The sequence below is a fragment of the Equus quagga genome, chromosome 17 (assembly GCF_021613505.1).
Source record: "Equus quagga isolate Etosha38 chromosome 17, UCLA_HA_Equagga_1.0, whole genome shotgun sequence".
In the NCBI taxonomy this organism is placed as follows: Eukaryota; Metazoa; Chordata; class Mammalia; order Perissodactyla; family Equidae; genus Equus; species Equus quagga.
Window position 1 is genome coordinate 41,368,394 of NC_060283.1, and position 24,586 is coordinate 41,392,979.

General features: G+C 39.8%; 2 protein-coding genes and 1 long non-coding RNA gene across 14 annotated transcripts in view; 2 read left to right on the plus strand and 1 right to left on the minus strand.

Annotated features, from left to right (window-relative positions):
* Positions 1 to 20,684, minus strand: part of LOC124228780 (nuclear body protein SP140-like) — a 70,266-nt gene extending 49,582 nt beyond the window's left edge. For 8 of the 12 annotated variants that reach the window (XM_046643623.1, XM_046643622.1, XM_046643621.1 and 5 more), the window contains exons 1-4: positions 20,557 to 20,684; positions 17,932 to 18,080; positions 2,130 to 2,307; positions 724 to 892 (exon numbers count right to left, since the gene is read on the minus strand). In XM_046643623.1, the coding sequence (XP_046499579.1) occupies positions 724 to 892; positions 2,130 to 2,307; positions 17,932 to 17,963 (379 nt within the window). In that variant the 5' untranslated portion in view covers positions 17,964 to 18,080; positions 20,557 to 20,684. Of the gene's footprint in view, positions 1 to 723; positions 893 to 2,129; positions 2,308 to 17,679; positions 17,855 to 17,931; positions 18,081 to 20,556 lie in introns of those variants that run through there. The other 4 variants (XM_046643612.1, XM_046643613.1, XM_046643617.1 and 1 more) reach the window with 4 other exon arrangements.
* On the plus strand, positions 18,227 to 20,692 carry LOC124228781 (uncharacterized). The gene is made up of 3 exons (XR_006885785.1): positions 18,227 to 18,312; positions 19,748 to 19,920; positions 20,573 to 20,692. It is a non-coding gene; the product is annotated as an uncharacterized LOC124228781 (long non-coding RNA).
* A 1,781-nt stretch (positions 20,693 to 22,473) lies between these two features.
* SP110 (SP110 nuclear body protein) overlaps positions 22,474 to 24,586 on the plus strand; it is a 38,592-nt gene continuing 36,479 nt past the window's right edge. Inside the window, exon 1 of the mRNA XM_046643114.1 lies at positions 22,474 to 22,602. The gene's annotated coding sequence lies outside the window, so the exon portion shown is untranslated. The remainder of the gene's footprint in view (positions 22,603 to 24,586) is intronic.

Below are 24,586 nucleotides of genomic sequence, written 5' to 3' on the forward strand. Positions count from 1 at the left end.
TCAACACATCTCATTGTTCGTACTGACTTCTTTCACTTTTTCTCTGCTTAAAAATCCTTGATTGCCTCTTTATTTCCCAAGTAATAAACTTCAAATTCCTTGGCACAAGAGTCTCAGACCCTCAAAATTCCCTCCAACTTGCCTCTCCAGAATTAGTTTTCAAATACTCCCTCCCATGCTCTATTCTCAGCCACATCATTCTGCAGTTCCACCGTTCCTTTCACACTTTGTAGCTTTCACATGCTGTCCTCTCCCCATTGCATGAGTATGTGCTCAGCTTTTCTTGTGACTTCTCCATTCTTTGTTTGGAAAAGTAAGTTGGCACAGGACTGCACTGAATGACATTTTCTAATACAAAGAAAATCTTTTCATTTTTGAACATGTCTGCAAGTATCAGAGTGGGCTTCCTCCTTTCCTGCAAAAGGGGCATAGTTCATACTTTTCCCCAAAACATGGAAATCCTATGTTTCGCAGAACCAAATTCCGGTCCTGGCTGAGCAATCATTTGTGGGATTACTGGCTTAACGTTTGTCCCCCTGGCTATGTGTAAGCTCCACAAAGACACAGGTTATGTGTGTTTTCTTCACCATGGTATTCTCTCTGTGCCTGCCACAGAGTGGTCATTCAATAAAATAATTGTCAAATATTAATGAAAAGGGAATGAAAGAATCAGTAAACGAAATGGACTTGAATCCCCCAAAAGTTGTTGAAAGCTATAGTTACCATTTTGGAAGTTTCTTAAAATCTCAACTAAATCAGGATAGGCCTTCAGGTTGACCTTGCTGAATATGGCATCCAGAACATTCTTGTCAAACTTCTTCTCCAGTTCACTGAGAACATCATATACCACTCTCTCCACCGGGACCAGATTTCTACAAGCTTCTCGAAAATCCTTTAAAATATTGAATGGAGAATTAGGTAGCTATGGATTTACAGGTTATAGAAGATTCAGATTGTAGATAGATCATTTGTTCTCTTCTGAAATGTTAGAATGTTATATATATTCTGATTACTTCTTAAATAGCCTCCGCCATAAAAACAGACTCTTATTTTGTGAACCTGACTCTCTGACATTGATGTACACTTGAGAGAGCAACTTTGAAGAATAAAATTGGGTTCAGAGTTGAATGTTGTGTGGGGGCTTTAAGAGCCTGGCCAGGATGCCTTAAGAGTGGTCCTGACTGGTATGAGGGGCCATTTTGTTGACTAGACGATCATCACTGGCCTCCTGCCTGAAGGGCTCCAGGAAACCAGGCGTTCACCCTCCCCTGTTGTAGACCTGGCCAAAGGGCAAAGAAAGTCCACAAAAACAAAGAGAAACCTTGTCCTCAGCATCCCCAGGAAGACCTCCCACTAAACTTTACCTGCATTCCAGGGCTCCAGAAATGTCTAAAGAACAAGAAACAATTTGGAGAGAGAGCAGCAAGCATCTGCTTCCAAATTTATCCTAACGTGGCACAACTTCTCTATGAGTTTCAATAATCTCAGGCTCAAGTGTATAAAATGAGAGGGCTTTGTAATGGAATGTAGCCTGGCTCACTTATTTACTTTATTGATTTATTTTTTTAAGATTGGCCCTGAGCTAAAATCTGTTGCCAATTTCTCCTCCTCCCCCTCCCCTCCCCCTCCTCTTCCTTCTTCTTCTCCCCAAAGCCCCGCAGTACATAGTTGTATATTCTAGTTACAGGTCCTTCTAGTTCTGCTATGTGGGATGCTGCCTCAGCATGGCCTGATGAGCAGTGCTAGGTCTGGGCCCAGGATCCAAACCAGCGAAACCCTGGGCCGCCGAAGCAGAGTGTGTGAAATTAACCACTTGGCCACAGGGCCAGCCCCTTATTTACTTTATTTTTAGTTGTTGTTATTATATTGTATTATGTACCTAAGATGCTCTGTACCTATGTAGTATTCCCATTTCCAATCCTGCCACATCTCCATCACCATGGCCCTCCACCAACATCTACTCCAGAAGAAGGAATGTTTTCTGCGATGCCACTTCTCCTGTCAGCCACTAACTTATAGGATGGTGAAGGTCCCCACTCATTGGAGGCCCTTTAGCCTATTTATGGCATCCTGAAGTTGGCACAATATAGCATGGGGCTGGTTAGCATGAGGAAATTCCCCTCACTTACTTCATACATCTGCTCAGGGATGAAGCCGCGGTCCCGGAGGCCCATAAGGAGAGGAAATGGCTTCGTTACTGCGCTTGCAATCTCCACCTTATTTTCTTTGAATAGCCTGAAAATGAGCTCAGAGAAAAACTGCTCCACAGAGTTCTGGTCCTCTGGATTCTGGTCGCCTGGGAACATCCTGAGAAACAAAGATATGTTATGAAAGTAGACGTTGAGTTTCCAAGAGGCTTGTGTTGGCTGGAAGATTTTACACATGAAAGATCGTCAGTGGAGAACCAACATGTAAAATAGTGTTCTCGTAGAAGGACCAGAATAAATATAATTTATTTACTTAGAGAATAATCAGGGGTACAATAGGAGAAAACATTGAGCTTAAGAAAGACTTGTACATAGAAGAGAAAGAGCTCACCCTGTGCTAATCAAAACTACTATAAAAAGATTTTCACCTGAACCCTCTAGGGAAAACACTGAATTTAAAAATGTTAAAATCTTCACAGGAATTGATATGATATTGGGACGGTTCATTTTATGTGTCAACTGGGAAGGTGTTTTGGGGTGAGATTAACATTTAAATTGGTAAACTTTGAGTTATCAGTTTGTCCACCATAATGTGGGTGGGCCTCATCCAATCCGTTGAAGGCCTAAATAGAACAAAAGACCAGCCTCCCTGAGTAAGAAGGAATTCTCCAGCAGACTGCTTTTAGACTGGAACTGCACCATTGGCTCTGTTGGATCTCCAGTCTGCTGGCCCACCCTGCCACACCACAGATTTTGGACTTGCCAGTCTCCATAACTGTGGGAACCAATTTCTTGTAATCTCTCTCTCTCTCTCTCTCTCTCTCTATGATATATATAACCAATAGGATATATATAACACATATCCTATTGGTTTTGTTTCTCTGGAGAAACCTAATACAGATTTTTTTGTTTTAAAGTTTATAGACAAAGAGATAAAAAATCAGCTGAGATAATATTATGGAACCTACCACTGAACCGCAAGTCTTCTTGGTTAATAACAACTAGAAGAAATCTCAGGAAGATGTAAAAGAGATAGAGCTCTCCCATCTGTAACTGCAGAGGCAGGAATGGCATTCCACATTATAAAATTAGCTCCAGGACTCTCCTCTGGTAAGGTTTCAATTAATGATAGTCAGAAGAATATGTCTTTTTTTGGGTCTAATATAGAGACTTGTGTGAATACTCCAAACTAGAACACATTGTTCTGTATCTAACCTGGACTGTGGAAGTGTTATTTACATGGAGGCCTGTAAGACCCTTGGATTTCAAATATTATGGCCATGCCTGGGAAAAGTAATTTTTAAACTCAAAAAGCTTTGTAATTCTGAGTCTTACTTGATAAATTGTTCCCCTTGCTGATAATGTCTTGGTAAATTTCTAAAAGATATAAAGACTTGTAGGGCTTTTTCATCCCACCATAAGAGGGTCATTGGGACTTCCCATTTTCTAAATATGCATTGGGATAGAATCAAACCCATTTGTTCACTGAATCCCTGTAAAGAATAGAAAGCCTTCTGGTTAAAGATAGTTGATTGAAGACAAGTGTTTTCATCCTCTCACTAGAGAGTACCCTAAAATGATAGTAAACGAATTAAAGTCACAATGTCAAAGAGAAGCGGATTGGATGAGAAATTTAAACCAAAGTCTGAAAGAGAAAAAGTGGTAACAGTGCTAATTGCTATTGCTGGTGGAAGGTGCTCCCAGACTCCCAAAAGGGTCCAGTGTGTCTTGCAGGCCCCTGGAGAGGTCATGGAGGTTGGGAGGGAGACGCGAGGTTGAAGACAGAAGGCTTGTTTGAAAGGCGAAATACAAAACAATCTCTTCCCCAACTCCTCCATGACCCCACCACACAGAACACCTGCATCCAGGCAGGAGACTAGAAGTTTCTTCTTAAGGAAAATGTATATGACTCAGAAAAAAGACCTTCACCTTCAGGAATCCTAGATTCTCTTGGCAAAGCCTACAGCTCATCCCATTAAATGGAGATCCAAGCTAGCTTTTCAGTGCCTCGCTCTTAAGCATGAACAAACAATAACAGGCCACAGATATTTGTGGAAAGCTACAAGATGAAGGAGTGGAACCAAGATGAGCAAAGAGCAAAAATGACTCCGGCATCAATAGAAATATTACGGAGAACAGAAGAGAGTTTCTGAAAGACAAATGTCATACAGATAGGAGAATATACTGCGCCCAGGATGCCATGAAGAAAAGACCAGAAAATAAGACAGTGAGGCTGGGAATTAAAAGTGATTGCTGAAATTAACAACAAAAAAAAGAAAGGTTGGGGCTGGCCCCATGGCCAAGTGGTTAAGTTCGCGCGCTCCGCTGCAGGCGGTCCAGTGTTTCGTTGGTTCGAATCCTGGGCGCGGACATGGCACTGCTCATCAGACCACGCTGAGGCAGCATCCCACATGCCACAACTAGAAGAACCCACAATGAAGAATACACAACTATGTACCGGGGGGCGTTGGGGAGAAAAAGGAAAAAAAATTAAAAAATCTTTAAAAAAAAAAAAAAAAAGAAAGGTTAACTAAAATAGTTGTAAAATAAAGGAGAGAGAATTTCCCCGGAACATAGCTGGAAAAAACTCTAAAGGAAAAAACAGAAAGTAAATTTGAAACCCTAAATGTCTAAAATAGTTATGCAAGTCTATAGCTCCAGAGGTAAAAAGAAGTAACCAAAAAATGTGCACCCTCTTCAGTTATTCATTATTCAATTATTCATATGTGAAGGCAAAATAGTTGTGTAAGTGCTCAGAAAATACATTCCACTCATGTACCCTCTGTGTCGGCCACACAATTTTCAATGTTCAATCTTCTTTACTTCTGTCTCCTTGGGCTAAGGTGTATGGCTTTAGCAGACTTTAGAGATAGCACATGGTTAGCCATGCTCACTGTCCCTCTGCTACAGAGGCTGTCATTTCAGATGGTGACTGCTCATCAGCCAGAGACAGAGTCCAGGGTGATGGTTCCCTGAAGCAGAGGCTAGTGACCCACTGAGATTTTGGAAGTGTTTGTTCCAATAGGATATTCTACCCCATTCTTACTGACATACTCTCTGGGACAAATTATTTGATGATGTACTAGAAAAAGAGAATCAAGAAATCAATACTAGCAAAGTTCTGCTGTAAAAGCAGTAGAAAGCATCACTAAAACCAGTTAAAATATTGAAGTCCAGAAACTGTAAACTTTATTTGAAAACAAAAGTACATCTCGAAAATTACTTTAAAACAGTGATTCTCAAAGTGTAGGCCAAGGACCCTTGGGATTATGCAAAACCCTTTCAGGTGGCATCAAAGTCAAAACAGTTTTCATAATGATACTAACATGTTATTTATTCTTTTTCTCTCTCATCCTCTCACAAGCATATAGCGGGATTTTCCAAAGAATTATGGCCTGTGGTATCACATCAGATCGAATGCAGAGGCAGATAGGAGAATCTGGCTGTCTTCTACTGAACCAGCTATAAAAAGCTTTGAAAAAAATGTGAAACATTGCTAATCTTCTTGCTAATTTATTTTATTTTGAAAAACATAGTTATTTCTCATAAAATATGCCATTGATGTTAGTAGGTAATGAGTTCATTATTATTATTTTTAAATGACTAAGTATTTTAAGTTTTCAAACTTTTAATTTCTAATGTGACAAATATCAATAGATATAACCCACATGAACAAAAGCTAGCTCTTTGGGGTTCTCAATAATATTTGAGAATATAGAGGGATCCTGAAACCAAAAAATTTAAGAAGCACTGTTCTAGAAAGAAAGGATATATACTTCATGTAATGGCAAAATTATAATAATTTTAATCTAAAACTTCAGATTATATTAAAATTTTTAACAAATTGAATGGGGGCAAGAAAAAAACTGAGTTAAATGATTTATTTCAAAAACACTAAACTCAAATGACATGGTTGCACATTTGATGCTATCAATTAGAGAAATATATATTAAATAATTAATTAGAAAATCTAAGTGTAACAAATAGAGTCAAAATGAGACTGTAAAGCTCATAAAAGGATAACAGTAAATAAAACATACTGTTTTCTTAAGAAAATGAAGAGGCATAATATATAAGAAGTGCTAAAAAATTCACAAGCAAGAAGATATATGTCATTTAAAACAGATTAAATTACTATGTTAAAGTATAAATGGTCAAAATAGAATCTAACTACAAAAGACACAATGAAAATAAAGTGAGATTAAAAATGTTAAAAGTCAAGGAGCATCATGGTGGAGTGAGCTCTCCCTGTAAACTCTCCCCTCTAAGATACAATGGAAAGGATATTCATGTGCCAACAGAGGACATCCACACAACACAAAAGACATCTGAGAGACCCATGAAGCCATATGTCAGAAGGTGGAGGTGCTGCCCCCACCCCCACAAGGAAGTGTAACAAGGTAAGAGAAATCTTCTCATCTTCCTGAAGTGCAGCAACCCAGGGATTGCACACAGCTCCAAGAGGAAAGGCGGGAGGAGGAAGCCCTCCATGGGAATGCCAACGCTCTCCGAGGTCCCTCACAGCCAGGGGGAAAGCCCCACACAGAGGTGACTAGGTATCACAGGGGGGTCTTCATCAAGCTAACCCTCCAGGAAATCAGATAGTGAGGGCAGAGTGAGAAGCCCCCAAGATCATGCAGGAGAAAGAAAGCACCCCTCCCCACTGCCAGGCACCCCAGATCAGCAGCAGGGAGCTGAGCTGCAGATCACAGCAGGCTCAGAATACACAGTCTTGACCTCCACCCAGTGGTGGTGGTGGAAGCAGCAATCAAATACCACCACTATGCAGAAGCACAAATCCATGCTGTCTAGCAGTCTGAAAAAAATGTATTAAATCTCAAGCCCAGAAGGAAAATGACAAGTACCCTGAAATCAACCCTGAAGGCACAGAAATCTATAATCTAAATGACAGAGAGTTCAAAATAGCTATCATAAAAAAACTCAAAGAGTTACAGGAAAATGCAGATAGATAGTTCAATGAATTCAGGAGCTACTTCACAAAAGAGATTGAAACTACAAAGAAGAACTAATTAGAAAGATTTGTGATGAAAAACACAATGGATGAGATGAAGAATATGGATTCCCTGAACAATAGAGCTGATATTATGGAGGAATGAATCAGTAATATTGAGGACAGAAATACAGAAATGCTTCAGATGGAGGAGGAGAGAGAATTAAGACTAAAAAGAAATGAAGAAACTCTCCAAGAAATATCCAACTCAATTAGGAAATGAAACATAAGGATTATAGGTATTCCAGAGGGAAAAGAGAAGAGAATGGAGCAGAAAGCTTGTTCAAAGAAATAATAGTGAAAACATCCCAAACCTGGGGAAGGAAATGGAAATGCGAGTGAAAGAAGCAAATAGATTGCCTAACTATATCAATGTAAAAAGACCTTCTCAAAGGCATATAGTAGTGAAACTGGCAAAAGTGAATGACAAAGAAAAAATACTAAGGGCAGCAAGGCAGAAGAAAATAACTTACAAAGAAACCCCTATCAGGCTGTCAGCAGATTTCTCAGCAGAAACATTACAGGCTAGGAGAAAGTGGAATGATGTATTCAAATCTATGAAAGACAAAAACTTTCAGCCGAGAATACTCTATATCCAGTGAAAATATCCTTCAGATATAATGGAGAAATAAAAACTTTCCCAGATAAACAAAAGCTAAGGGAGTTCATTGCCACAAGACTCCCTGTCAAGAAATTCTCAAGAGGGTCATCATAGTTGAAAAAAAGAATAAAGGGATTACAAAACCCTGAGTAAGGATATAAATAGGTAAACAAAATCAGAAAATTTTAGCTATCCATCAGAACAGGTTAGCAAACACACAACTATAACATTAAAGATAAAGGGAAAGAAAACACCAAAAACAAATATAATCTTGTCATTTTAACCACAAACTCATAACACAAGATGAAGTAAGACATGATGAAGACAACTTAGGAGGGGAAGAGGAAAGGATGGAATCAGCTTAGTCTGAGGAAATAAGAGATTATCAGAAAATGGATCTCATCTATGAGATTTTTTCATACAAAACTCATGGTAACCACTAAAAAAATAAATAGAACAGAGACATAAATCATAAATAAGGAGAAAACTATTAAAGCCAGCATAGAAAACTACCAAACGGAATCGGAAGTCCAAAATACATAGGACGAGAAACAAAGGAAATGCAGGAGAACCAGAAAACAAGTGATAAAATTGCAGCACTAAGTCCTCCTATATCAATAATCACTCTAAATGTAAATGGATTGAATTCTACAATCAAAAGACACAGAGTGGCAGGATGGATTAAAAAAGAAGACACAACAATATGCTGCCTCCGGGAACCACATCTTAGCTCCAATGACAAACACAGGCTCAGAGCGAAGGGATGGAAGACAATACTTGAAGCTAATGGCAAACAAAAGAAAGCAGGTGTTGTCATATTTATATCAGACAAAGTAGACTTAAAGACAAAACAGGTAATGAAACACAAAGAGTGGCAGTATATAATGATAAAAGGGACATTCTACCAAGAAGACATAACACTTATAAATATATATGCACCCAAAACAGAAGCATCAAAGTACATAAAGCAATTATTAACAACCCTAAAAGGAGATATTAACAAGAATCCAATAATAGTAGGGGACCTTAACACCCCACTTACATCAATGGATAGGTCATCCAGAATAAGTCAACAAAGAAATAGTGGAATTATACGAAAAATTAGACCAGATGGACTTAGTAGATACATATAGAGAGAAAAAAACAAAAGTACCTTTTCTGACCATAATGCTATGAAACTAGAAATCAACTACAAGAAAAAAGCTGGGAAAGTGGCAAACATGTGGAGACTAAATAACACGCTACTGAACCACCAATGGATCATTGGAAACATTAAAGGAGAAATCAAAGAATATCTGGAGACAAATGAGAATGAAAATACATTGTACCAACACATATGAGATGCAGCAAAAGCGGACCTAAGAGGGAAATTCATAACAATACAGGCCCAACTTAACAAATAAGAAAAGTCTCAACTAAGGAGTCTTAAACTAAACCTAACAGAATTAGAAAAAGAAGAACAAACAAAGCCTAAAGTCAGCATAAGGAGAGAAATAATAAGTATTAGAGCAGAAATAAATGAAATTGAAACACACACAAACAAACAGTAGAAAGGATCAATGAAACAAAGGGCTGGTTTTCTGAGAAGATAAACAAAATTGACAAACCCTTAGACTCACTAAGAGAAAAAGAGAAAAAGCTCCAATAAATAAAATTTGAAATGAAACAGGAGAAATTACAATGGATAACACAGAAATACAAAGGATTTTAAGAGAATACTAAGAAAAACTATACGTCAACAAATCAGAAAATCTAGAAGAAATGGATAAATTCTTACACTCATACAACCTCCCAAAACTGAACCAAGAAGAAATAGAGAATCTGAATAAACCAATCACAAGTACAGAGATGGAAACAGTAATCAAAAACCTCCCAAAAAATAAAAGTCCAGGACCAGATGGCTTCTCTGGAGAATTCTACTCAACATTCAATGAGGATTTATTACCTATCCTTCTCAAACTATCCCAAAAGATTGAAGAAGATGGAAAAATCTCTAACACATTCTATGACTCCAACATGACCTTGATACCAAAGCCAGACAAAGACAACACAAAGAAGGAAAATTACAGGCCAATATCGCTGATGAACATAGATGCAAAAATCCTCAACAAAATATTGGCAAACCAAATACCGCAATACATTAAAAAGATTATACACCATGAGCAAATGGGATTTATACCAGGGACACACAGATGGTTCAACATCCGCAAATCAATCAATGTGATACACCACATTAACAAAATGAGGAATAAAAACCACATGATCATCTCAATAGATGCAGAGAAAGCATTTGATAGGATCCAACATCTCTTTATGACAAAAACTCTCAATAAAATGGGTATAGAAGGAAACTACCTCAACATAATAAAGGCCATATATGACAAACCCATAGCCAACATTATAGTCAACAGAGAAAAACTGAAAGCCAACCCTCTGAGAACAGGAACAAGACAAGGGTGCCCATTCTCGCCACTCTTACTCAACACAGTACTGGAAGTTTTGGCCAGAGAAATTAGGAAAGGAAAAGAAATAAAAGGAGTCCAAATAGGCAATGAAGAAGTGAGAAGTGAAACTCTCGCTATTTGCAGATGATATTTTATATATAGAAAACCCTAAAAAATCCATTGGAAAACTCTTAGAAATAATCAACAACTACAGCAAAGATGCAAGGTACATAATCAACTTACAAAAATCAGTTGCATTTCTATACTCTAATAACGAACTAAGAGAAAGCGGACTCAAGAATATGATCTCATTTACAATTACAACAAAAAGAATAAAATATCTAGGAGGTGAAAGATCTATACAATGAAAACTATACGGCATTACTGAAAGAAATCAATGATGAGATAAAGAAATGGAAAGATGTTCCACGCACATGAATCAGAAGAATAAACATAGTTAAAATGTCCATACTACCCAAAGCAATCTACAGATTCAATGCAATCCCAATCAGAATCCCAATGACATTCTTCACAGAAATAGAGCAAAGAATCCTAAAACTCATATGGGGCCACAAAAGACCCCAAATTGCTAAAGCAATCTGGAGAAAAAAGAACAAAGCTAGAGGCATCACAATCCCTGACTTCAAAATGTACTACAAAACTACAGTAATCAAAACAGCATGGTACTGGTACAAAAACAGGCACAGAGATCAAAGGAACAAAGTTGAAAGCTCAGGAATAAAACCACACATCTATGGCCAGCTAATCTTTGACAAAGGAGCCAAGAACATTCAGTGGAGAAAGGAAAGTCTCTTGAATAAATGGTGTTGGGAAAACTGGACAGCCACATGCAAAAGAATGAAAGTAGACCATTATCTTTTGTCATACACAAAAATAAACTCAAAATGGATCAAAGACTTGAAGGTAAGACCTGAAACCATAAAACTTCTAGAAGAAAATATAGGTAGTACATTCTTTGACATCAGTCTTAAAAGAATCTTTTTGAATACCATGTCCTAGACAAGAGAAACAAAAGAAAAAATAAACAAGTGGGACTTCATCAGACGAAAGAGCTTCTGTAAGACAAAGGAAACCAGGATCAAAACAAAAAGACAACCCACCAATTGGGAGAAAATATTTGCAAATCATATATCTGACAAGGGGTTAATCTCCATAATATTTAAAGAACTCACACAACTGAATAACAAAAAAACAAACAAGCCAATCAAAAACTAGACAGAGGATATGAACAGACATTTCTCCAAAGAATATATACAGATAGCCAATAGGCACATGAAAAGATGTTCAACATCACTAATCATCAGGGAAATATAAATCAAAACTACACTAAGACATGCCTTATACCCACTAAAATGGCTATAATCACCAAGACAAAAAATAACAAATGTTGGAGAGGATGTGGAGAAAAGGGGACCTCAGTTCATCCACTGCTGGTGGGAATGCAAACTGGTGCAACTGCTATGGAAAACAGTATGGAGATTTCTCAAAATTTAAAAATAGAAATATCATATGACCCAGCTATCCCACTACTGGGTATTTATCCAAAGAACTTGAAATCAGCAATTCAAAGAGACTTATGCACCCTTATGTTCATTGCAATAGTAGTCACAATAGCCAAGACGTGGTAGCAACCCAGATGCCCACTGGTTGATGATTGGATAAAGAAGATGTAGCATATATATACAATGGAATACTACTCAGCCATAAAAAAGGACAAAATCGTCCCATTCGTAACAACATGGATGGACCTTGAGTGTATTATGTTAAGGGAAATAAGCCAGACAGAGAAAAACAAACACCATATGGTCTCACTCATATGTAGAAGATAAACAAACACTCAAACAAAGAGAACAGTTCAGTGATTACCGGGGGAAGGGGGCTGGGGAGTGGGCACAAAGGATGAAGGGGAGCACTTAGATGGTGACAGACAAATAATAATGTACAACTGAAATTTCACAATGTTGTAAACTATTATGACAAAGTAAAAAATATTAAAAGTCAAAAGATGGGCAAGTTACATTAGCCAAACGCAAACAAGATAAAAAGCAAAATTCACAACATCTGTATTTAAAAAGTAAAATTTAAGATTATTAATAGACAAATCTTTCATGGTCATTAAAAAAATATTTCTGTTTTTAACTCCTCAAGTACATATCTTAAAAAATGAAGACATATGGGTTATAAGTTTTAAAAATTATCAAACTACATTTATTAATAACTGTTGGTCTTAAATACACAAGAACATACCAAGTATTTCACCCTCAATTAATCTAAATAAATAATAATAAGGAGAAATTGAACAAGTTACATGCTCTGGAGGTAAGATAATATCACAATAAAACCAAAATTTTAAAACACAAAGAAAGTTTGTTTTAAGAAAACATCTAGACTCATGGAGATGGTAAAAGTTCACCAGACTTCCAGTTTCTGCATTGATGTGCAAAGACCTTAGAAATCATCACTCTCATCCTTACAAAAAGAATAAAGCTGAAAAAACTGAAAATCAATGACTTTTCATGTACCCATCAGAGAACTGAGGTCACAGGGAAAAGTGCCACTCCCAAATCTGGAGAGAGAGACAAATCTGGAGAATCACAGATGAGATCAGCTACCTAGAGCAAAAGCCACTAGAGTCACAGACCAGTAGCAACACTTAAATGGTTAAGTTTAATGCATTGCTGGAAGCATGAGAGTGAGAAACTCCCGGGGACCACAGTCTTAGGATGGTCCCCAACCTTTTGTGGGTTTTACTTCTAGGAGCCCCACCAGGTACTCATGGTGAAGAGCTGAGAAAAACTCTCTTGGTCTTCCGGCAGAGGGGGAAGAGAAAAGAAAACTTGAAACAGCCCCAAGTATTTTCCATAACTAAGGGCTGCTCTCCAGAGGAAAACACTTTGCCCAAGCCTATCTGACCTCAGGAAGCCCAATTACCAAAATCCAGCCCCTTCTAGCCTTCCTGTCTTATCAAAATGAAGGGGGAAGGGGAAATAGTCAAGAAACCATTCTAAAAGTCACAGTCAGGGGACACCGTTCCAATACAATATTGAGATTTAATCATAAGATTAAAGAATGTTCCCCCCCCAGCCCCCGCCCCAACATCTTACCACTACATCAACAGGGCTCCAGTATAATAACTGAGGATTATAGCTGAAAGAGCTGGAAGGCTCTATTTAAGGAGATCTTAGGGAAAGCCAAAAGAAATAGGTGAGACAAAAACAAGAACACCAGAGAAATTTGAATCTTCTGCTACTAACAGCTAGAAGAAACATTAAACATGGCCCATCTCCTGGCCAAATTAACATAAAATCTCACATTAAACACTTCTGTGCCTCAGTTCCTGTTACCTGATAACATCACATCTGGTTTTCAAAAAAATTATAAGGTATATCAAAAGACAAGGAAAAACACAGTCTGAAGAGACAAAGCAATCATCAAAACCAGACTCAGATTTGACAGGTTTTCAAATTATCAGATAGGGATTTAAAATAACTACGACTAATTCACAGGTTAAGGGGTCTAATGGAAAAAGCAGACAACATGCAAGAACAGATGGCTAAGTAAGGAAAAAGATGGAAACTCAAGAAAATAAATGAAAAAGGAAATGCTAGAAATCAAAAACACTCCAACAGAAATGAAGAACACCTTTGATGGGCTCGTTGTAGACTGGACATGGCTGAGGAAAGAATCAGTGAGTTGAAGATATGTCAATAGAAACTTCTCAAATTAAAATGCAAGGAGAAAAAAATATAAGGAGAAAAAAAAACCCCACAACAGAATACAATATCCAAGAATGCTGGATCAATCTCAAGAAGTGAAATAGATGCGTAAGAGAAATACCAGAAGGAGAAGAAAGACAAAAGACAACAGAGGAAATATTGAACTAGTAATGGCCAAAAGTTTTCCAAAATTACTAACTGACAACAAATCACAGATTCAGGAATCTCAACCAATGCCAAACTGGATACAGACCAAATAATCTACACTGAGTCACTTCATATTCAAACTGCAGGAAACCAAAGAAAAAGAGACAAAGTTAACAGAAGCCAGGGTGGTGGAGGGTGAGACCTTATCTATGGAGGAACAAGGGTAAAAATTACATCAGATATCTCATCAGAAACCACGCAAGTAAAGAAAGTGGATAGAAATATTTAGTGATGGGAAAAACCTGCTAATCTAGATTTTCATATCTTTTGAAATTAACCTTCAAAGAGAAGGAGAAATAAAGGTTTTCTCAAACAAACAAAAAGGAAGTAATTCATTGCCAGAAGATGTACCCGGAAGGAAATGTTAAAAGAAGTTTTCAGGGGCCGGCTCCATGCCCGAGTGGTTAAGTTCATGCACTCCACTGCAGCCGCCCAGGGTTTCGCCAGTTCAAATCCTGGGCACAGATATGGCACTGCCCATCAGGCCACGCTGAGGTGGCATCCCACATGCCACAGTGAGAGGGACCCACAACTGAAAATACACAACTATGTACTGGGGGGCTTTGGGGAGAAAAAGAAAAAATAAAATCTTCAAAAAAAACTAAAAAAAAAAAAAGAAAGTTCTTCAGGCAGAAGGAAAATGATATGGGTCAGAAACTCAAATATACATAAAGAAAGGAAGAGCATCTGAGAAGGAATAAATGTAGATACAATAACTTAAAAAATTGTTTTCTATTCTAAATTGATCTAAGAGATAGGTGTTTGTTCAAAGCAATAATAGAAACTATGTGATTATAGCATATGGATAAGTGAAATGGCTGACAGCCATGTTCAAAAGGACAGAGGAGGAGGAGTTCGTGACATTCTGTTATAAGATGCATACACTAAACACAAAACAATATTTAAATTTAAAGTGGATATAACTAGTTGTAAACATATTGCAAACTCTAGGGAAACCAATAAAAATGTTTTAAAAGAAGTATAATTGACATACGAAGAGAGATGAGAAAATGGAATTATAAAATGCTCAATCAAAACCAAAAAAAGGCAGAAAAAGAAGGGAAAAAATAGAAACAAAGACAAGTAAAATGAATAGAAAACAGAAACATGGTAGATATTAACCCAACCACATGAATAATCACTTTAAATATGAATGGTCTAAATACTTCAATTAAGATACAGAGATTGACAGAGTGAAAAACAACAGTCAACTATATGTTGTCTATAACAAAGCTACATTAAATATAAAAACATAGATAGGTTAAAAGTGAAGGGATGGAGGAATGCCAACATTAATCAAAAGAAAGCTATAGCAGCTGTATTAATTTCAGGCAAAGCAGACTTCAGAACAAGGAGAATTGTCATAGACAAGGAGGGGCATTACATAATGATGAAGGGGTCAATTCTCCAGGAAGACATGGCAATCCTTAATATGTATGCAACTATTAAAACAGCATCAAAGTACATGAGATAAAAATCGATAGAACTACAAGGAGAAATAGACAAATCTACTACTATTGTTGGAGACTTCAGTACTCTTCTAGTAATTGATAGATCAAGCAGGCAGAAAGTCAGTAAGAATATATGTGACCTGAACCGCACCATCAATCAATTTGCTCTAATTGACATTTATAGATTATTCCATTCAACGACAACAAAATAACATACTCCTCAAGCTCACATGGAATATTGACCAAAAATACCACATTCTGGGCTATAAAACACACCCTAACAAATTTAAAAGGACAGAAATGATTAAAAAGAAATGTTCTCAGACCACAATGGAATTAAAGTAGAGCTAACAGAAAGACATCTGGAAAATCCCCAAATACTTGGAGATTAAACAACATACTTCTAGGACCAAAGAAGTCTCAAGAGAAATTTAAAAATATCTTGAACTAAATGAAAACACAGTTTATTGAAATTTAAGAGATGCGGCAAAAGCAGCGCTTCACGGGAAATATATAGCATTAAATGCATATATCAGAAAAGAAGAAAAATCTAAATCTGTGCTTCCACCTGAGGAAACTGGAGGAAAAAAAAGAAATGTAAGCCTAATGCCAACAGAAGAAAAGAAATCATAAAACTTAGAGTAGAAATCAGTAAAATGGAAAATATTAGAGAAAATCAATGAAATGAAAAGATTTTTTGAAATAAAATCAATAAAATTGGTAAACCTCTAGCCAAGCTAACAAAAAAAAAAGAGGAATTACTAATATCAGAAATGAAAGAGGGGTCATCACTATTAATCCCCTGGACATTAAAAAGATAATAAAGAAACAATACTATGGACAACTCTATGCCTACAAATTTGATAAAAGATGAAACAGACAAATTCCTTAAAAGACACAAACTACTGAAACTCACACAAGGAGAGAGAGATCATCTGAATAGGCCCATATCTGTTAAAGGAACTGAATCAATAATTAATAGTGCTCCAACAAAGAAAGCACCAGACCCAGATGGTATCACTAGTGAATTCTACCAAACCATTTCAACTATGACCTCTTCCAGAAAATACAAGCAGAGGCAAGACACCCTAACTCATTCTATAAGGCCCAGCATTACCCCACCCTCACTTCTCAGTGCCTTCCTTTTCCTGCTTGGAGGCCAACGGCTGGCTGGACTTGAAGCTTCACTCACTCATCTTCCTATCTCTTGGAGCAGGTAAGGGAGCAGTGGAGGAGATGCACTCTCAGCTGCCAGGAGCAACAGGTGGTGGACACTGAGGACCCGCCACTGGTGCTGCCACTGGTGGTAGCAATGCTGCTGGCTTCTTGGAGCCCTGCCATCACCAGAAATAGCCCCACTGGGACCATCCCCATGGCCGAATGGTTAAGTTCATGCACTCTGCTTCAGCAGCCTAGGGTTCACCAGTTCGGATCCTGGGCACGGACTTACACACCCCTCATTGAGCCATGCTATGGTAGCACCCCACGTGGAGGAACTGGAATGACTTACAACCAGGATGTACAACTATGCACTGGGGCTTTGGGGAACAAAAAGAGGAAGACTGGCAACGGATGTTAGCTCAGGGCCAATTTCTCCTCACCGGAAAAAAAAAAAGAAAAAAGAAATAGCACCACCTCAGAGTTCCAGGTCAGAGGAGTTTCTACACATTTTTATATTGCTTTAATTTTTACCAACAAAAATGTATTGATCTATTTGTCTTGAATTTTTAGAAGACATTTTTCATCATTCTCTAACCAGACATGTAACACATCCCAGAAGAGAAGAAGCAACGCTCATCACCCAGCTGATTACGTTGTTCACATTGGGTACCATCTACTTTCACTTCCACCTATCAAGTGCTCACGGACACTCTCTGGCTCAGGGCCACATAGATGGTCTCTGAGCAGAACTGGCCCCCAACTACCCAGAATCTTGAAAAAGTTTGACAATAGTCAGACATTCAACTTGAATGTTAATCTTTCTAAAAAAGACCTTTTCTGGACGGAGCTGTCTTTTGGGGTGGGGATAGAGGAGGCTTGGGGAAGTGAGAGGTTTCAGAGGGTGTGAGGAATCATCCAACCTTGCAGCACAGCCTCACGTGGACCAGGAAGTTCCAACAGCGCCGCTCAGCTGCATAGCATTTACACAAAAAGGAGGCGAAGCGAGTCAGGGTGACCTCAAGTTCCACAGCAATTTTAAAACTCTGATTTCTTCATTGTCTATTTATGTGTAATCTCTTCTATCTGAGAAGCAGGCTGGGTAGACAGAAATAACAAATGTACACACCGACCTTACGAAAAACGAAAGACATGAAGAGGAGGCCAGGACTAACCTGCAGTTGAAGGCGCTGCCTCCACTTGCCATCTTCTATTCCTGGCCCCGCTGGGCCACGGAGCTGGCCTAGGATCACACTTGGTCAGACTTTCACTGCCTCTGTGCCTTCTTAGAATCTGACGAGAGCGTCTGCCTATGGATCAATTCCTTGAGTGTGGCACCCAAAGGGTAAAAGAAAAATGAAGTTGCCGAACAGCATGACGTAGCTGCACCAGGAGGCTGGCCTTCCTTCTGCCCAATCTCTGAGGCTGTCTCAGCCCCGAGGAGGAGGAGCAGGGCCAGTCCCAGGCATCCACAGAAGAGAGCGGGCTGCTTGTTCATGTAAAGGCGGAAGGGCAGAAAAGTCCCTTTAACTCAGACAGATCACAGCTGTTTTGAGGTAGGGTTTGAGGTAGTTTATATGGGAAGGAATTATATTGCTGTGGGGTGGTTGTGAGAAAGAAAAAAGAAAGCTAGACATTTCAGATCTTCTCTCAGGCCCATGGGCTGGCTGGGCACAGCAGTGAGCCCGGACTAAACAAGTTAGGCCCAGTGTTCAGACGCAGAGCTAGAGAGAGCTGAAATGCTTGGCATTATAAGGGGAGAAGTTGTTCTTCAAATTTCTGGAGAGCAGCCAGAGTTAAGAGAGAACTCTCCCAAATCCTGCAACCAGAGGAAAGTGCCAGGTTTGGTCAGAGAAGCCTGATGTGCAATTCCAAGCTTTCTTGAATATGTGGGCACTTTACAAATGCAACCAGGAGTGATTGGGGAAAAATGAGCTTCAACTAGTTGCTGAAATCTCGAGGAGAGCAACAGGCTTCTCTTGGATGGGGAAAGGTCCAAAACAGAGATGACCTAGACCTTACAGGACAATGTGATGCTGGCTAACAAGGGCATTACATTTATGTTTGCACATAATTTTTTCATTTATACCCAGCCCTCATTCTGTAAAGGATTTGAGGCAACTTACAGAAACACACTACATCAGCACAAAGGTGAAACATAAAGAAATGGGAGTAAAGTACAAATAAATGAAATAAGCAAAACCAGAGGGCTGGAAATCCAGGCAGGACAATGGGTCAAAGACAAAGGCAAATGGGAGGCAGAGTGTCTGTAGAATCCAGGGCCTCCATCAGAGCGGTGGGCCAAAGCAGGTGAGGCCTGGGAAGCCAGAAGCAAAGCAGTATGTTTCCAAGGTATGTTTCACTGAATCCACTTCTGGCTCATTATAGATGTGCTGGAATATTTGCATAAATATGTTTGTAAAGTATAGAAGACAAGAGATTTCTACCTCTCTGCCCACTTCTGCTCTTTCCTTCCCCCACAGAAGTGAACACCAGTCTGGCCAGGACTGACTCCAGACGCCAAGGACACTGATGAGGACATCATTAGCAGTGGGCCTGGTCTGTGTGCCTGCCAGGTGCTGCACACACATAGGACTAGCTGCCTCTCTTTTTCCTTCCCTCACTTTGTGGGGCAAAGAGGCTCAAAAGCTGAGCCTCTGTTGGGCATGGCTGCCCTCTGCTCTCAGCCTCCATGGGAGCACAGTGGCCCAGACAAGGCTTGGCACAGACTACACCTGCCCTCTCTCTCCTCTTTCTTCCCATAGGTAGCAGGCTGACCCAGACCACTGCTGAGCTGATGCCGATATAGATGTGTCAGCTTTTTTTGCTTACAAGCAAAAGTCTTTGGTGTCCCTCAGCTGACTTGTGGTAGGGCTGAGACTTAAGGGGTATTCCTGACAAGTTTGCAACATCATGCATTAGCCCATAAAACAATAGGCTGGAATTTTACCTTCTATTTCCCACTGTCGTGTTTTTCTCTATGTTCACTAGAGATCAATCTCTCCGGGATGAAGGATGCCTGGATCAAGACCATCTATGACCATCAGGTGGTGCCTGACTCCTAGTGCAGGAGTGGAGCAGTCTTCTTTTTCTTTCACATGACCCATGATGTAAGAAGATATGGCCTGCCTCCTTGCTCTGTTCTCCACCCAGATTTAGGCCAAGTAGGTGATAATCTCTGAAAGCCAGTTGATGCTTTCTTTCTACCTTAAAGATTTCGCTCCATTTTGCTAAGTATGCTGAGATCTGACGCTTGGAATCAAGAGTGAATTGTAGAGTCCTGACCACAGTCCAGTGCTAAATGTTAATTTGCTATCTTGCCCCTGCTTGCCAAAGTCTACCAAATGCCTATCTTGAGACACTAACAGGATGTTCACTACTTTCATGTCCAATTAGGTCAGATAATCAATCCCAGATTGATCACATTTCCTTGCAGGTCCATTGTCTACAATTCACTCTCTGACACCAAGTTTTTAATCAGTTGGGGTTTGGGGGTACAGGTAGCCCAAACTGACTCTGGCTAACCCAAGCAGAAAATCCATTTCTTAGAAGTATATTGGGTAGCTCACAGAATTCATGGGAATGCTGAAGGAGCAGGATAAGAAAATAGGCAGTCTGGACAGTAAGATCCCCAGCCCACGTCATTCCACGGGCCTCAGGTATACGGTGTGCAGCCATTGACTTAGCAAATGTGTTCTTTCCATTCTCATTAGAAAGGAAGATCAGAAACAATTTTCGTATGTCACATGATGATAAAAAGTATTCACTTTTAGTTTTGTCTCAGGGTTATATTAACTCACCTGTCCTTTGTCATAGTATAGTCCAAAGAGATCTGGATCGCCTGGACATCCCATAGAACATCAGGCTGATGGATTACACTGGTGACATCATGGTGATCAGACAGATGAGCAAGAGGTGGCCAGCACACCTGCTAAAGAGGAATCAATTACTGAGCCGCAGCAACAGGGATGAATCTCAAAAGCATTATGATGGGCAAAAGAAGCCAGATGCCAAAAAGCACATGCTGTATGTTTCTACTGACGTGAAACTTTAATACGGGCAAAACAACTCTGTAGTAATAGAAAGCAGATCAGTGGTTGCCTGATGCTGGGGAGGAGCTTGGGAGGGGACTCTCTGAGAGCGATGGGATGGAAATCGTCTATATCTTAACTGTGGTTATGATTGCATTTGTTAAAACTCATCAAAATGTGCACAAATTGAATGCATTTTATACCTCCGTAAAATTGAACTAAAAACGAATTGTACATAATTTTAGTCTCTCAGTACATATGTCACTTGTGTGTGAAATAACACTAAGGTTTTCCCATTATTAGCGTGTCCTCAAGTGTGTCACTGAGAAGCATCTTTTGTCCTTATTCACATCTTTTTCTAGTTTGATGATTTTTGTCCAGTCTGACATTACATTCCCACTCCTGCCTTCTTTTCCCTTTTTCTGTTTTTGTTTTTACATCTGCCCAGGATATCTCTGGGCAGGTCTAAAACAGGAGGTTCCTCGTACCCAGGCTTCTGGGATCCACAGAGGGATCCTCCAGGTTAAGTGGAGGGATTCTGGTAAGCGAAGTGTGACAGTTGCATGAAACAGTCTTAATCCCTCTTAACCGCTGATGTCCCCTGGGCTTGAAGTGCTGAGTGTCACCAAGCACTGAGGCAACACTGCACCCTCTCCTCGGCTGTTGGCATCACACTTTTTCCTGCACCTCCCTCCATCACCGTTGTCTTACTGTGGCTTCCGCGCCTCTGCCATCCCCACGGTGGTGCCCTGCTGCTGGGGTATATGCTTGGGTGGGACGGGCTCTGCTGGTGCCTCCAGAGGGAACATGGAAGGCTTCCTAGAGCCTAGAATGGTGTTTCCCATCTTTTTACTGAGTGGTTTATGGGTATCTTTTTAGGGGAAACTCAAGCTGAATACATTTGAGAATTATTTACTTAAATAAAGTTAATCAGATTTCTATACTTTAGGATTTCTCACAGGACCTACATGCCAATGTACACTAGGACTCTTAAAAGGGGGTCTACAGAAGGAGGCATTCCCATCTCCCCTGGAGTGGCTGTTCTACAATCTTCCCCTGGCCCTGGCTCTGCCTTAGACTCCCACACACAGCCGGCTCTCAGCTGCCTGTCTGACTCCCAGTGACTTTCCTACCTGAAGGTCTGCCGACCTCTGCATGATTTCAATTGTATTTAGGTTCCCTTTTATTTCAATTTTCTTAGGTAATAATTTTATCCTGACAAATTAGAGGCATTTCTGAGTCGCCTCACCTCCACTTTGGTTTCCTGTTTTTTTAAAGTTTGATGATTTCTACTTAATTTATTCAGTTATGTAACCATCACCATCAACACAATCCAGTTTGGGAACATATTCGCCACCCCAAAGGGTATAAAAGGAGGACAAGTGATGGGGAAATAGAGATGGGTAGGGAAGCAGGCAGATGGTGGATTCCCAGACTCCCAGGACCCTGGGGCTGGACCCCTATGCCTCCTCCTCTCTGTACACCCCTCCCAGGCTGGTCCTGATTGGCAGTACCCCGTCCTCCCCCTCCCCCCCGCCGCCCGCAATCCCTGAATCCCCTGGCATCTCACAAGCGTCCAGAGGGGGAGAGAGGCAGCAGACACTCCAGCCCTGCCTTCAGCTTCCTGCCCAACGTGCTCCAAATAGTTTCACTTTTCTTTTCTCAGAAGCCTCGCCCACCTTGCCTGTGGCCAAGCACAGACTTCCGGTTTCACCCACTTCATCTCTTTGCTATTCTCTCAGTCTTCCAGGAGTGATCCCGGGCCCAGCCGCTGGACCTGGAAAGGGGCAAGAGCAGCTGGCTAACAGCATCCAGGTGGGTTTTTGGCTCAGCTGCTTTGTTCATTTTTGGTAATTGGGCTTTCACAATTAATTTCCTGGCAGCAGCTGCAGGGCGGAACTCAGCTATTTAAAGTTAGGCTCTCTCTTCACAAAATAGTGCTTTCTAAAGAGGTAGAGAGGGTAAGTGGGATCTAATGGGAGCTTGTTAAAAAGAAGGACAGATGCAGGGGGGAAGCAGACACACAGCTCAACTCTTTTTTCCCTAAATTCTAGCCTGTTGTTGTGGAAGGAGTGAGATTGCTTCTAACCCCCTCGGCCATGCTCTGTGATCCTGCACTCTGCCCCAAACAGGCGACTCACTCTCTATCCACTGTGTAAGTGACTAGAGGCAGCTGGGGAGCTGGTGGAAAAGAGAAAATAAGAAGAGAACAGTTAATTTCCTCTCTAGTATATCATGAACTTTTTGTAAATTTTCTTTAAGCATGTTCATGACTATTTCCTTGAAATAAATTCCTAGAAGTCAAGTTTGGGACTCAAGGGAACATATATTTTAGAGTATTTGACACTGATTACTAAATTAGCCTACAGAACGTTGGATCTGTTTACATTTCCACCAAGAGCATCTGCGATTATTTCTAGTATTTTCTATCTTGGCCAACTTGATAGGCAAATATGTTATCAAGTTGTCTTCCTTTGCACTGTTCTACCTACTAGTGAGTTACTGTTTTTTTTAATCTATTATGCATTTGACTTAATTGCTTGTTTATATCTTTTGCTTTTTTTCTACATAGATGTTTGTCTTTTGCTCATTCATTTTTAAGACTCCTTTACAGAATAAAAATCTGAACACTTGCATATGACACTTAATGTCACACACCAGTAAGAAATGGAGCTTTAGTCAGACAAGCTCTGCTTTGCCACTGAATACCTGGGGCTAGTTACTTAACCTCTCTGTACCTCACTTTCATTCTTCGGAATGGTAACAGATGAAGAGTGAGGAACCTGGAGAATGTTCTGCACCGAATTCTGTTGTATAATTAATCATCCTAAATGTAACCCCAGGGCCCCTTCCTCTTCTTATCGTGTGTTCACTCTCGCTTTCTCTGGCTCTGTGCTGATCTTTGCAATGTCTTTCTCGGTCCTTACCCTGTCCATATCATGGATGCTCTATTTCTCTCCCATCTGTCCTCTATCTTCCAGGATTTCTTCACGACTATAGACTCCCTATGGCATCTTTTCTTGTTTTCCAAGACTGTTGTGGATTAGTCTTTTTTACAACATGTATTTTTTTCTGTCAAACTTAAAGGATTTGGGAATGATGAGAGAGAGACAGGGGTTTTCAATCTGCCGCTGGGATGAAACCCCTAGAAATCCTCATTAATTACAGTGCAATTTTCTCCTTGATACAAAATGAAGTTGGAAAAATGGGGTCCCTGTTTGTTTTATTTGTTAAAAAATCACTAGGTGATTGAATTTTTTGTTAGCACTTTCTTTTTTTGGCAATTTGCCAAGAATGTCATCTGTAAATTTCCTACCTATTACAATATTGATATTTTCTCATGGCCTATCAATGGTCAATTTTTATGAATGTTGCATGGGCATGAGAAAAAGCACATGTCTCTTCTGAAATATAAAATTGATACATAAAATAAATCAGTTAAGTCAACTTTGCCAATCATGTCTTTCACATTCTTGCTGTCTTTATTTATGTTTGGCCTATTTATGTGTCGAAGATGGTGTTACCAAGCAATGAGCTCGCTCTGCTTGCCGAGATCTGAGCTAATTAACCACAATGAGTTAGAGATGAAGAAAGGAAGCTTTATTCAATGAGACAGCATAACCAGAAGATGGCAGACTAATGTCTCAAAAAAGTCTTCAAGAATTACAGAATCTTGAGGCGGTTATATAGGGGAAATGGGCAGTAAGGAGGAGGTTTAGAAATGTCGGCCTTCAGAACTGACCCACTCCGGGGTTCCTCGTTGTTCTTCTGTCAGTGAAAATGAATATCCTACAGGTGT